The sequence below is a fragment of the Nycticebus coucang genome, chromosome 2 (genome assembly GCF_027406575.1).
Source record: "Nycticebus coucang isolate mNycCou1 chromosome 2, mNycCou1.pri, whole genome shotgun sequence".
Taxonomy (NCBI): Eukaryota; Metazoa; Chordata; class Mammalia; order Primates; family Lorisidae; genus Nycticebus; species Nycticebus coucang.
In genome coordinates, this window is record NC_069781.1 from 935,568 (window position 1) to 947,741 (window position 12,174).

General features: G+C 60.5%; 2 protein-coding genes across 2 annotated transcripts; one reads left to right on the top strand and one right to left on the bottom strand.

The window, feature by feature from the left end:
- Window positions 1–1,110: 1,110 nt before the first annotated feature.
- Window positions 1,111–9,124, top strand: TPRN (taperin). Its single transcript, XM_053576061.1, has 4 exons — window positions 1,111–2,955; window positions 8,075–8,312; window positions 8,394–8,500; window positions 8,598–9,124. Exons 1-4 carry the CDS (start codon window positions 1,189–1,191, stop codon window positions 8,658–8,660), a joined length of 2,175 nt encoding a protein of 724 aa, XP_053432036.1. The 5' UTR covers window positions 1,111–1,188; the 3' UTR covers window positions 8,661–9,124.
- Window positions 9,125–10,590: 1,466 nt separating this feature from the next.
- On the bottom strand, window positions 10,591–12,146 carry SSNA1 (SS nuclear autoantigen 1). The gene is made up of 3 exons (XM_053557040.1): window positions 12,006–12,146; window positions 11,614–11,813; window positions 10,591–11,146 (listed from the first exon to the last, which is right to left on the bottom strand). Exons 1-3 carry the CDS (start codon window positions 12,055–12,057, stop codon window positions 11,039–11,041), a joined length of 360 nt encoding a protein of 119 aa, XP_053413015.1. The 5' UTR covers window positions 12,058–12,146; the 3' UTR covers window positions 10,591–11,038.
- Between the last annotated feature and the right edge of the window lie 28 nt (window positions 12,147–12,174).

Sequence of the window (12,174 nt, forward strand, 5' to 3'; positions counted from 1 at the left end):
TGTCAGTGTACCCCAATTTCCCCTTCTCACCATGGTACCAAGCATTCTCCCTACTGTTTCCCTACTGTAGGGAAGACTTCAGCTCCCTTGGGCTTCTTCAAGACTTGTCAGCTGGAAGGCTGTACCCTCCTACCCAGTCTTGAAATGGGGTGCAAGGAGTTCAACAAATGAAAGAGGAGCAGCCATAACGTTGCAATAGAGTGGAAGATGGATCACATGGCCTGGCCATCTGGGATCTTTGTTCACCCTGGCTTTTGTAGCTCTATTGAAGAGTCCTGGTGAGCTTGCTCTTGTGAGGAGGAAGGAAACTTCTTCTGTGCTCCCTTGTAGATTTGGACGATGCTTAGTGGGGCCAAGAAAGGCAAGATGTAAGGTAAAGTTCTCACACTTAGAGCAACAGAATCTGGTTTGCGGACCTATAGAAACTAGGAGTTCCAAAAAAAATAAAAATAAATAAAAAAAATAAAAAGAAAAAGAAACTAGGAGTTCCTGAGAAACTGATTCCTTAGGGCTCGGCGGGGCTCCAGAATTGGCATTTCTCTCGCCTGAGGTCGGAAGACCCCAGGTGGAAGCAGGGCCTGGGCTGGGAGGCCGGTGTGTAGCCTGTGCGCTGTCCACGGGAAGAGGGACCACGTGGACCACGTGGACCACGTTCTTAGCAGAGGGAACAGGTAGGCTGGGTGCTGGCATGAAGAGGAAGTCCCAAGTCTGGCTAAGGTCACTGGGGCGTAGAGCCCACTGGCAAGAGTTCAGGCTGCTGGCCAGTACCGGTCAGGCCCTGCAGCCCCAGCTCGGCCCCGCCTCCAGCTGGGACCAGAGCGCAGCGGCCAAGAGCTCAAAGGCGGAAGTGGTGGCCACCAATGAGCGGCAGCAGACGCCCGGGCGTGTCTGCGGGGCTTTCCCCAATGGGGGCTGGCCCTGGTGAGGCGTTGTCCAATAAAGCTCTGTAGGAGGCGGGTTGTAGCGAGCGTTCTCCAGTCCGCGGGCCAGTTAAAGGGCCTGCCCACCTGCTTTGCCATAGGTGGTGCGGCATGCGCGGGGCGGGTCCGAAGCGCCTCGCCCAATGGGCGGTGGCTCTCGGGGGCGTGGCCGCGGCCCGAAGGCCGGCGGCCGGCGGCGCGCCTCAGTCCAGGTGCTGCAGGTTCGTGGCCGTCCGCGCAGTGTGCCGTCTGCGGCCGCGTCCGCAGCATGGCCGGTCTGGGGCGGCCGGGCCCGGGGCCGCGCACCGCGCTGCCGGCCTGGAAACGCGAGGTCCTGGAGCGCAAGCGAGCCAAGCTGGCTGCGTTGGGCGGCGGCGCGGGCCCGGGCGGCGGGGCGGCGGAGTCCGCAAGCGCGGCCGAGCGGTGCGTGCTGGCCGACAGCCTGGGTCCGCTGCGCGAGAACCCCTTCATGCGGCTCGAGTCCGAGCGGCGGCGCAGCGCTGCGGGGGCGCGGCCGCTGCTGGAGCGCTACCGCCATGTGCCCGGCGTACGCACCATCCGCGCGGACAACATCCTTATCATCGAGGCGGCCGTGCCATCCACCGCGCCTCCCGCTGGGGCCTCCCACATCCGCGCCTCCGAGGTGCTGGTGTACGAAGCACCGCCGCCGCCCGGCCGCGTCAGCCGCCTGCTCGAGAAGTTCGACCCGCCGGCCGTGCCGCGGCTCCGCGGGAGTCCCGACCGCCCGCGTCCCCCGCCGCCGCCCCGGCCGCCGCCCACTGACCCACCCGCGCTCACCGGGCCGCGCGTGGGCGAGCGCGCTGCCCATTTAGAGCCGGTGCGCCGCGACGGCGGAACCGGCCCCGGGGCCTGGCGCAGCGAGTTCCTACAGAAGACCGGCAGCAACTCCTTCACCGTTCATCCCCGGGGCCTGCAGCACGGCGCGGGCGTCCGCAAGCTCTCCAACGGGCCCGCGGCCCGCGGCCCCCGGACCAGTCCTGCCAATGGTCTCGCGGGCCCCCCGCCTGGGCTGGACGAATGGAAGCCAAAGGTGGAGTCGGGGGAGCCCTCCTACGCGCCCCCCAGCCCCAGGACCCCGAGTGCCACTCCAGACGCGCCCCCTACATTCCCTGAACCCAGCTCTGCCAGTGCCACTCCTACCCAGCGCCAGTGGGTCTCTGCGGCCACCAGCGCCAATGACTCCTTCGAGATACGGCCAGCTCCCAAGCCAGACATAGAGACTATCCCCTTGGGGGACCTCCAGGCGCGTGCCCTGGCTAGCCTCCGAGTGAACTCTCGAAACTCCTTCCTGTTCATCCCCAAGCGCAAAGCCTGTGGGGCCCCTTCTTCTGAGGGGAGGCAGTCTGAGGAGCTGCCAAAGGGAGAGGTGGTCTGGGATTCCAGAGCCAGGGACTCGAAGCTGGGGCCTGAAGGGGATAGTGGATCTGCTCTCCTGAAGAACCCCTTGGGGGTTGAGGAGCAAGCTTGTCCCAGGCCTGCCACTGCTCTCACTGGCGGGGCTGATAGGTGGCAGAGGCCATCCTCTCCACCCCCATTCCTGCTGGCTGCTGTGGAAGCTGAGCCTGCCGAGAGCTTCAGGGTTCCTGGCTTGGCCAAGAATGGCCCGGAGCATGGTAGGCCAGGGCTGCCTGTCACTCTTATTGATGAGGTGGACTCAGAGGAGGAAGCCCCTGAAGAAGCCAAACTGCCCTGCTCTGGGGTTGGTGTGCCTCCCCAGTACTGTCCGCACCCTGCCAGGCCTGGGCACCTGTTAGAACTCCAGCACCGAAGTATCAACACCTTCATGGTGGTGCCCAAGAGGAAGCCAGGGGCCCTGCAGGAGCAGTGCTTTGGACAGGCCGACAAGGAGCCCCCACCACAGGAGGAAGAGGAGACTAGTTGCCTGGGGCCCCAAGCTGCCATGGGGTCCACACTGAAGAAACGCTATCCCACTGTGCATGAGATCGAGGTGATTGGTGGCTATCTGGCCCTACAGAAGTCCTGTCTTACCAAGGCTGGCTCTTCAAGAAAGAAGGTCAGTGGGGGCAGGGAGGCCGAGCGTGACCATCACAGGGTGACCATCACGAGTGTGCCATCCCAGGATGCCTGGCCTGGGCAGGGAGGAACTTACGTATGAACTAGAGAAATGGGGCTGAGGAGCCATGCCAGGTCTAGGGCTTCAATGGAGCTCTAATGACCTGGGGGTGATGGGGACAGCTAGTTGCCATGTACCTTGCTTGCAAGGCTGGCGGGAAGGGCCACTCCAGTTGGGGTTGTGCTCCCTATGGCCGCGAGCCCAGCAGGGATAAGCAGAGTGGTAGAGGCAGAGCTTCTAGCAGGCCTTAGGGGCAGTCTGGAGTGGTCTGTAGCCCTGGCCTGTACAGGCAGCAAGTGTCAGGATGTGAGTGGGAAGGGGCAGGAAGACGGTACTGTGGGGTGGCTGGATCCCCACCTCACAATCAGCTTGGGGCACAGCCCTGCTTGGAATCGGGCTCTCAGCTCCCCAGAAAGCGGCTGGCTCACATCTCACCAGGATGGTTGATGAGCACCTGGGGCATGGTGCTGGGAAACTCACTGGGGGGAAGCTAAGGCAGAGACCAGCCTAGTGAACCTCACTCCCTGGCCAGCTGTGGCCAGTGGCCTGGAATGTTCCTCAGATATTTCCTGGTCATTCCAACACTTGCTTTTGCCCTGGGGCAAATTCCAAGGCCAGCCGCACACTACTCCATCTACTGGGACTGAGCATAGCCTTCCTTGGGTACTAGACGCACCTAGAGGGCACTGCCCCAGCTCCCAGCTGGCCCTAGGCTCAGCCTGAGGCCGCCTCCCCCCAGCCTCGGTTTCCTCGGGGTGGTGGCTGGTGGTTGTACCTCGAGGCTCCCTCTGACCGGACATGGCTTCTCTTCCCTTTGCTTCCAGCCTTGGGTGGCCTTGGTATTGTGCCTCCTCCCTGTCACATCCTCCCCTTGGTGAGGGCTTCAGTGCTTCCTTCTGCCAGCTCCGACTGCCAGGTCAGGAGGTGCTTCCAGTGGGGAACTCTGGTGCTGGGCCCAGCATGCTGCTCCCTCTTGGTGCCCCCTGTGTGTCTGAGCCCTTGGAAATGAGGTCAATCCAGTGGCCTCCCCTCTTGCCTGCCTCTCCCTGTCCTGCTTCTGGACCCTTGACCCTGGCTGCTTCATGAAGTGGGCCCTTCCCGTACTTGCCCTGGGCAGAGCAAGTGTTAACAGCAGGATCATGGGGCTTATGAGGCGGGAATGGGCTTGAGCTCCTGTTTCTAGAACCCCTGCTCTTACCCTATGCAGCCTGCCTCTTCTTGGGTAGGACTTGAGGCTTAGGATTGCTGCTTGGAGCCATCTTGGCCAGGGACAGAGCTATGGAGGTCACTTGTGGCTCAGTTGGGGTGAGAAGGGAGGGAGGGCTGAGACTGGGAAGCCAGCCCTGGATTGGCAGTGGGGAGAGGCTCAGGCTGGCCTGGCCCTAGTCTCTGTGCCAGCCTGAGGGGATTGAGGGTCCAGATGGATGATGCCTGGCCTAGCCAAGTGGCCTGGGCAGGACTGGTAGAGCAGCATGACTTGCTTGCTGTGACTTCCTGTCTGGGCACGAACTAGCTTCCCTGCCCAGGGAGAGCCTATTGGGAGAGGACTGAGGTGTGGGGCTCCCCAGCCATTCCAAGCAGCCTGCTGGCCTTGGGCACAGTGGGCTGGGGAGTGAGTGCCCACAGTTGGAGTGAAACACATGTTCCTCTAGCTCTTAGCCTCATCCTGCCTAGACCCTTCAGCCTGCCTTTGGTTTGGGTCATTTTCTTGCTTTCCCCAGGAAATGTGGGTGCCTGCCTTACCCTCCTGCCCCTTGGCAGGCTGCCCACACGGCAAACATGGTAGGTGCTAGGACTTTTCCCAGGGTATGGTGAGGGGCAGCTCTTCCATGGGGTTGTCTGGGTGGTGAGCAGTGGTAGGGGAGTCTGCCCCTGGCTGGCTACTCAGCAGAGGGTATCAAGCCCTTGTCCAGCATGGGAGGTAGCGGGGCTGCCTGCCAGGAGACATCCCTGGTCTGGGGTCCTATCACCTTGGAAACTTGGGCTGGGCTGTGTGGGATGGTTCTGTTGGATAGCTGCCAGGCACCTATCCAAACTTTAGATCTCCGCTGGCAAAATCTGAGTGCCCATCTCTCCCTTTAGGGCCAAGCTTTGGGCTGAATGCTGTGGTTCTGTAGCTGTGCCCCCAGGCTGTTTTCCTGGTGGCTGGGGATGTCCCTTCACTCCTTTCACCTGCCTCCCTCTTTCAAGTGGCCTGGCTCCTGCCTGTCTGGCTGCCCCTTCTCCTCCCCTTTGGCCTCTTCCCCCCACCCCCTCAGCAAGTCTGTGTCCCCAGGGCTCTGTCCTCCACACTCAGGCCATCCACCCTCACCTGCAGTGAAGTCTCTGCCCCAGCTTCCGCAGCCTGGGCTTGCCCACAGCCTTGCTGTGACCTTCAGCCCAGAGGGTACTGAGGGTGCCGCAGGCCATCTGCTTTTCCTAGTGACATCACCTCTTCCCTGCCAGAGTCAAGCACCAAGCCCAGCTAGCACTCTCCCTTCCTCTTTCACCCTGTGCTGGTGGATAGCAGGTGCACAGGAGCAGTTATGCCTCTGGGTGTTGGTGGCTGAGTCTCTTCTCGCTAGCTTTTCTTTTCTGGTTCCTCCACCAGCTCTTCCTGCAGGTGCCTGTCTAAGAGGTCTTTCTGGATTTGGAGACCCCAGGAGCAGGCCTGGAAACTACTCCACTCAATGACTCTTTCATTTTTTTTTTTGGTAGAGACAGAGTCTCACTTTATGGCCCTCGGTAGAGTGCCATGGCATCACACAGCTCACAACAACCTCCAACTCCTGGGCTTAAGCGATTCTCTTGCCTCAGCCTCCCAAGTAGCTGGGACTACAGGCGCCCGCCACAACACCCAGCTATTTTTTGGTTTGCAGTTCAGCCAGGGCCGGATTTGAACCCGCCACCCTCGGTATATGGGGCCGGCGCCTTACCAACTGAGCCACAGGCGCCGCCCTCAATGACTCTTGCATTGACTCACTCTCCATTGTCAGAGGTTCTTCCCTGGGCAGGGGCCACCTTTGACTAAGGGAGCACCTAGCATCAAGAGGCAGATTCGGACGCTCATGGGCATCCCTGGTCTGGGGTCCTGTCACCTTGGGAACTTGGGCTGGGCTGTGTGGGATGGTTCTGTTGCCTCTGAGCTGAGGCTGCAAGGGGCACAGTAGGCAGGCAGGTGTGTGCTGGAGCATTGAGAGGTGGGGCGGGCTGATCTCACACCTGCATCTCGGCAGGCTGGGCCGGGTTCCCAGCTCTGAGTCTAGGGTGGACGCCCTTTGGTAACTGAAGCTGGGTGTGCACGGGCACGGTGGGTTGAGGGAGAACAAAAGGGCCCTGTGAAAGCTGGGAGGTTCTGCCTGGAGGTTCAGCTGAGCCAGTACCCATCTGCCTGCTGTACACGGTGAGACGGGCAAAGTCCTTTCAAGGCAATGAGCAGGTACATTCAGGGCCAGCCCTGGCCACACCCTCCCACCTGGCCTGTGTGCCTGGAGGCTGCCCCCAACTCTGCAACATGAGTCATCAGATGTCCTGTGACCCACTGACCTGCACCCACAGGGGAAGGGGGTTGGGGAGCCAGGACTCAGGGAGGAGAGAGTCGTGAGTCCCACACAACACAACCCAGCCAAGGAGACATGGGAGGCAGGACATGACCAGAGCCCTGGGTGCTAGCTAGGGGCAGACAGAGGCTGCCCGTGCACTCCCTCCGCCTGGCCAAGCTGTGCCAGGCTCCTCGCCTTTGTGCCCAGCCCCCTTAGCCTCCCTGCTAGGAGCTGGTCATGTGCACTAATGAGGGCACTAATCCGGCTAGGCCTGGCAGCCAGCCCTTCCTGTGTTCTCAGTGGTGGGGGATGGGCCTGGAGGACTCTGGGTCATCAGGGATGACATCATGCATCCAGGGTGCTGAAGCCCCATTCACCATGGGGCTAGGGCAGGGGGCCCTAGCCTGCCAGCTACAGCCTGCCTTGGGTCCTGTTGGGTATCTGTCCCAGAGACTCGGTCTGGGAGGATTGGCAGTGGGTGGGTGCTTGTTGGCTTTGGGAGCCACCCCACCATCCTTTTGTTTTTTTGTTTAGAGACAGTTTCACTTTGTCGCCCTGGGTAGAGTGCTGTGGCATCACAGCTCAACAGCTCACAGCAACCTCCAGCTCCTGGGCTTAGGCAATTTTCTTGGCTTCAGCCTCCTGAGAAGGCGCCCGCCACAACGCCTGGCTATTTTTTTGTTGCAGTTTGACCGAGGGCCAAGTTTGAACTCACCACCCTTGGTATTGGGGCCGGCGCCCTACTCATTGAGCCACAGGCGCTGTCCCCACCCACCATCCTGGCCTCTGCCCTGCCAGGCCTCTCATGGGATGACAGACAGCTGTGGGGCAGGGTGGGTTGAGGGGTAGGAGCAGACTTCTCAGTGCTTGTTTTCTTGACCTGGGGGATCTCCCTCACTACTCAGCCCTGAGCTCAGCCCCATAGAGCAGTCCCTCCACTGGCCATGGAGGAGGGTATTTGTGGTGGAAGGGGCCCAGGGTGTACTTGGTCGTGTGCATAGGTGTGGCTGTTGGGAGGAGAAGCAGGATGGCAGGACTGTGTGCTCTCCTTCCTGGACACAGACTCCCAGGCCACCCACCGTGGGCCGTCTGCTGCCTTGTGTCACTTCAGCTGCCTCTGCTGTCCCTGGCCTGCTGCAGCTCCCTCTGGCTTCTTCCAGGGGAGGAGGAGCAACTTGAGCTGGCTGCTGGTGTCCTGTGCCCAGGAAGAGTTTAATATTTCGAGCTCTGGTGGGGCTGCTCCTATCTGCTGCTAATATTCATTACGGACCTGCTGGGCCCAGGCCGAGCACAGCTGAATGGCCTGGTAGGGGTTTGGCTCTTGGGAACTTAGCCCCCTGCCTAGTACAGCCTGGCCTGGGCAGTCCCTGACTGGTGGTACCCTCAGCTCTTATGCTCTTGCCTGATGCAGCCTCTGAAGGGCTCTGGTGTGTTGTTACACACAGGGTCCAACTCACCCAAGCAGCCCCACCCCTGGCCCATAGGTCACTAAGCCCAGCTGGGCCATGGGGCCCTATTGATGTGTCCGTCACTTCCAGATGAAGATCTCCTTCAATGACAAGAGTCTGCAGACCACATTTGAGTACCCTTCTGAGAGCTCCTTAGTGCAGGAGGAAGAGGAGGAAGTGGAGGAAGAGGATGATGATGAAGAGGAGGACAACGAGGAGGAGGAGGTGTCCAGTTCAGAGGAGAAGCCCTTTGCGCTCTTCCTGCCCCGTGCCACATTTGTGAGCAGTGTGGGGCCTGAGAGCCCTCGGCTGTTGGAGGGCAGCACAGGTGAGTGCCCACCTGTGGGTGAGCAGCTGGGAGATTGGGGCCCAGGCCTCATGTCCATGTGTCTGCTCTTGCCACCCACAGGCCTATCCAGCTACACCCCAAAGCACTCTGTGGCTTATGGCAAGTGGCAGGAGCAGACCCCAGAGCAGGCCCTGAGTGAGGTGGAGCCCCCATCCAAGGAGCCCATGGTGAGCGGGGTGAGCAGGAGGGTGGGTGCCCCTGTGGTGACTGGTGGGGGTTATCTGACACCAATGAGCCCTGTGGCTACATTGTGCCCTCCCTTAGCTCACACCTGCCAGTCAGAAGGACCTTGCAGACTTTCGCAGTGAGCCTGCCCTCCATTTCTGACCAGGACGGCCAAGGTTGAGCTCAGTGGAGGCCCCCAGGAGCCAGGCCATACTGAGGAGCTCCCGACTCTACACCCCACCCCCTGCCGGTGCTGTCCCACCCTGTCCTCCTGGGTCCTCACAGCCATGCTGGCCTCGGAAGCAGCCAGGGTTGCTCCTGTTTTTAGGGTTGGGTCTGTCTGGATCTTCCTCCCTGGCCCTGGTTTGGAGGCTCCAAGAAGAGCAGAGGTGGGGGAGGGCAAGAGTCCTGCAAGGGGGTGACCTGTCTATGACCAGGTGGGGGCGTGAGCAGATTCTTCGACAGGTTGTTCTCTGTCCTGCCTGCCAAGCCTGCCTCCCAGTTGGCTGTGGGGTGTGTCTGGGGTTAAGGCCTGTCCCAGGTGCCTGGTCCAGGCAGGACCCTAAGCTCCACTTCATACACCTTTTTTGTGCCTCTGAAGACAGACTCAATAAACAGCACTGACAAAGCCACCTCTGCCTCCGTGCTTGGGCCTTAGCTGGGGCGGGGGGGTGGGAGGTGAAGGGGGTAAGACTGCAGGGATGGGGCCACTTGAAATGTGGTAGGGATTCAAGTTCTGACTTCCATCCATAGCCTATTATCCAGCCCACCCCCACCCCCCAGCCTCTCTGAGCTGGCATAGGAGGTGGTGAGATGTCAGGCTTACATTGTATCTAGGACCTAGACCCCAAGTGGGTGAGTGTTGCCACTGTGGGACCTGTAGTGGTTTCCTGAGGGGCCAAGAGCCTGGGAGGGGACCGAAGGCAGGGATGCGGGAGGGCAGCGGAGGAGTCCGGAGTGGGCAGAGTACTCACAGGGTTCCTATCCCATTTTTGGTGTGGAAAGCCCCCTCACAGGAACTTGCAGCAAGGCTATGACAGGGCAGAAAAGCTGGGGCAACTTATGACCCACAGGTAAAACAGACTCAGACATTGAATGCAAGTGTCTGTGTCCCTCCTGGAAAGTCAGACCCAAGAACCAGGAATCTGGCTGGTCAGTGTTTTGGTGTTTCCCTGGAGGGGAACCAGCCAGCTTTCTCTAGACTCTGCCCACGCAGTTTCTTTTTTTTTTTTAGAGACAGTCTCACTTTATCGCCCTCAGTAGAGTGCCGTGGCATCACAGCAATCTCCAACTCCTGGGCTTAGGCAATTCTCTTGCCTCAGCCTCCCGAGTAGCTGGGACTACAGGCGCCCGCCACAACACCCGGCTATTTGTTGCAGTTTGGCTGGGGCTGGGCTCGAACCCGCCACCCTTGTTATATGGGGCCGGCGCCCTACCCACTGAGCCACAGGTGCCACCCTCTCTACTCTTTGGATCAACATATGTTTCCCAAACCAACCCAGAACCCAAGCAGCTGGGCCATGGTGGCTGCAGCTGCAAGGATGGGACAGAAGACCCCAGGGTGCATATAAGGATGGAAGTCGGCATAGCCTGGTGTGTGGCCAGGGAAAGCACGCCAGGCCCTGGCAGCAGCAGTGGTGGCATGAGGCTGAGCACAACTTGGGATTGAGGACTGGATGGGGGCTAAAGCCAGCCAGTCCTTGCTGAGAGGGACCTGAGCCTGGAGAAGCTGGCATATACACTTAGGAGTCACCAGCTGTCTATCTGGGCCAGGTTCTTTACCAGACACCAGGGTGTGGTAGAGAGCAGGACCCATGAACAGAGCAGCTTGCAGGACTGCAGTGTGCTGTGTTGGAGTTGGGGGAAGACCAGCAGCCCTGCTAGAAAAAGTGAAGTGCTGGGGCTGACCTGAGCAGAGTAGGTACTCTCACTGTGCGTCCCCAAGGCCGGTGGGGCAGTCACAGGGAAAGCCATTCCAGACCCTCATCTCCCTCTAAGAAGAGCCACAGCAACTGTGCAGGGTTTTGTTTTCTGAGGGTATCCACCAACCACACAGAACATGGGACACACAGAGGCAGCAGGCCAGCACAGGTCTTTACAAAGACAATCTTTATTGACACAGTCACAGGGGTGAGCCCTGAGGTTTAGGTTCTGGGGTGAGAGAGGGCCCCCTCCCTTTGCCCCAAATGCTTGACCTGGGCTCCTGCTGGCTGAGTGAGGGGACTCCTATGGTGCTGAGCCTACAGCTTCCCTGGCAGCAGCTGGGCGGACACCTTAGAGAAGCCCCTTGCAGAGCTGACCCACAGCCTGCCATCTCCATAGCCCATGTGCATGGAGCCTGGGACCTTACCCTGGGTGGGCTGTGCCCAGGGCTTATCTTGTTACCTGACACCAGGAGAGGCTGGCAGATGCCCCTCTGGGCACCTGAAATAGCCAGAGGGGGCAGCTGCTGCCATAAAGAACAAAGACCCTTTAAAGACAAGACTTGTTGGGGGCTGAGTTAAGGTAAGCACAGCTAACAGGCCCCACCCATGGCCTGGTCAACTCTCCTTGCCGCCGCTGTTCTTCTGGTCTGAAGCTGTAGCCTTAGTTAGGTTCCCAGCCTCCCTCTTCAGAACACTAAGCAGAGTCTGTGAGCTCTCCAGGATCTGGGGGCAGAGAATCAAAGTTGTCACTGTCCCTCCTGTTGTGAAGGTCCCACATCCCCATCCTATCCCTCATACTTGGATGCCTAGACCTGGTTGTTGGTGCTGTAGCCAACAGACCTCCCCAGGAAAGGCAAGAGGAAACCTGAGGGGACTGGCAGTCGGGTGGCAGAGCACATTTTTCCTTCCCGTGTCTGACCCAAAGCCCCTCCCCCACCTGCAAAGCCAGGCTGGGCTGACTCTGACCAACACTCTTCAGAGCCCAGAGCTGAAAAAAAAATCATATGGTTGAGGTGTACAGGACACACCAGCCAGCCCCCACACGCAGCCCCACTGTCCTTGTTCCTTCATGGGCCTAGCTATGCTGCCCCCAGCCGGAGAGAGCAGCAAGGCACAGATTGCCCAGAGCTGCAAGTCTCACGCGCTGGCCTGGCTTGCAGGATGGCGGGACGAGCCGTACAGAGCCTCACCTTGAGGTAGGCAGCCTCCGTCTCCGCGATGGTCCGGTCGAACTCGTTGCGAGAGGCGATCTTGCGGGCGAGGTTCTCGTTGACGCGGGCCAGCTTCTCCGTCAGCTGCCTCACCTCGTTCTGGAGCCGCTGCTTCTCATCCTCCTCCTGTTGGATTTGGCGGCACAGCTCCTCCCGCTTCTGGCACAGCTCCTCAATGCCTGGGGACAGGGACGGCTCCGGTGAGGGCCTGGCCCGGCGGGCGCGGGGAGCGCAGACCGCCGCCCCCTCCGGGTTCAACCACACGATGCCCAGAGTGCGCAGCTGCGATGGTGCCGCGGCGACCCAGACCAGCGCACGGACAGAACCGGGCCCCCAGCTCCCCGACCTCCCGACCAGGCCGCGCCGCTCACACTTGACCAGCTCGTTGTTGTAGTTCTGCAGAGCCGCGCCCTGCTGGGTCATATTCGCCACCGTCGCAGACGCAACGATCCAACCGCCGTGGCCGCAGCGGAACCCGCGCCTGCGCACGGCCTCCCCACGTAGCGTAAGCTGGAGCGTCGTGGCGGCGCGCCGCGCTTC

Bases quoted from the DNA above. Each gene is read 5' to 3' on its own strand.
- TPRN (XM_053576061.1), top strand. From the start codon at position 1,189: ATGGCCGGTCTGGGGCGGCCGGGCCCGGGGCCGCGCACCGCGCTGCCG. The intron at 2,956-8,074 runs GTCAGTGGGGGC...CGTCACTTCCAG, and splicing joins CTGGCTCTTCAAGAAAGAAG to ATGAAGATCTCCTTCAATGA. The intron at 8,313-8,393 runs GTGAGTGCCCAC...TGCCACCCACAG, and splicing joins GCTGTTGGAGGGCAGCACAG to GCCTATCCAGCTACACCCCA.
- SSNA1 (XM_053557040.1), bottom strand. From the start codon at position 12,057: ATGACCCAGCAGGGCGCGGCTCTGCAGAACTACAACAACGAGCTGGTC. The intron at 11,814-12,005 runs GTGAGCGGCGCG...CCCTGTCCCCAG, and splicing joins CAACAACGAGCTGGTCAAGT to GCATTGAGGAGCTGTGCCAG. The intron at 11,147-11,613 runs GTGAGGCTCTGT...CTCTGCCCCCAG, and splicing joins CGGAGGCTGCCTACCTCAAG to ATCCTGGAGAGCTCACAGAC.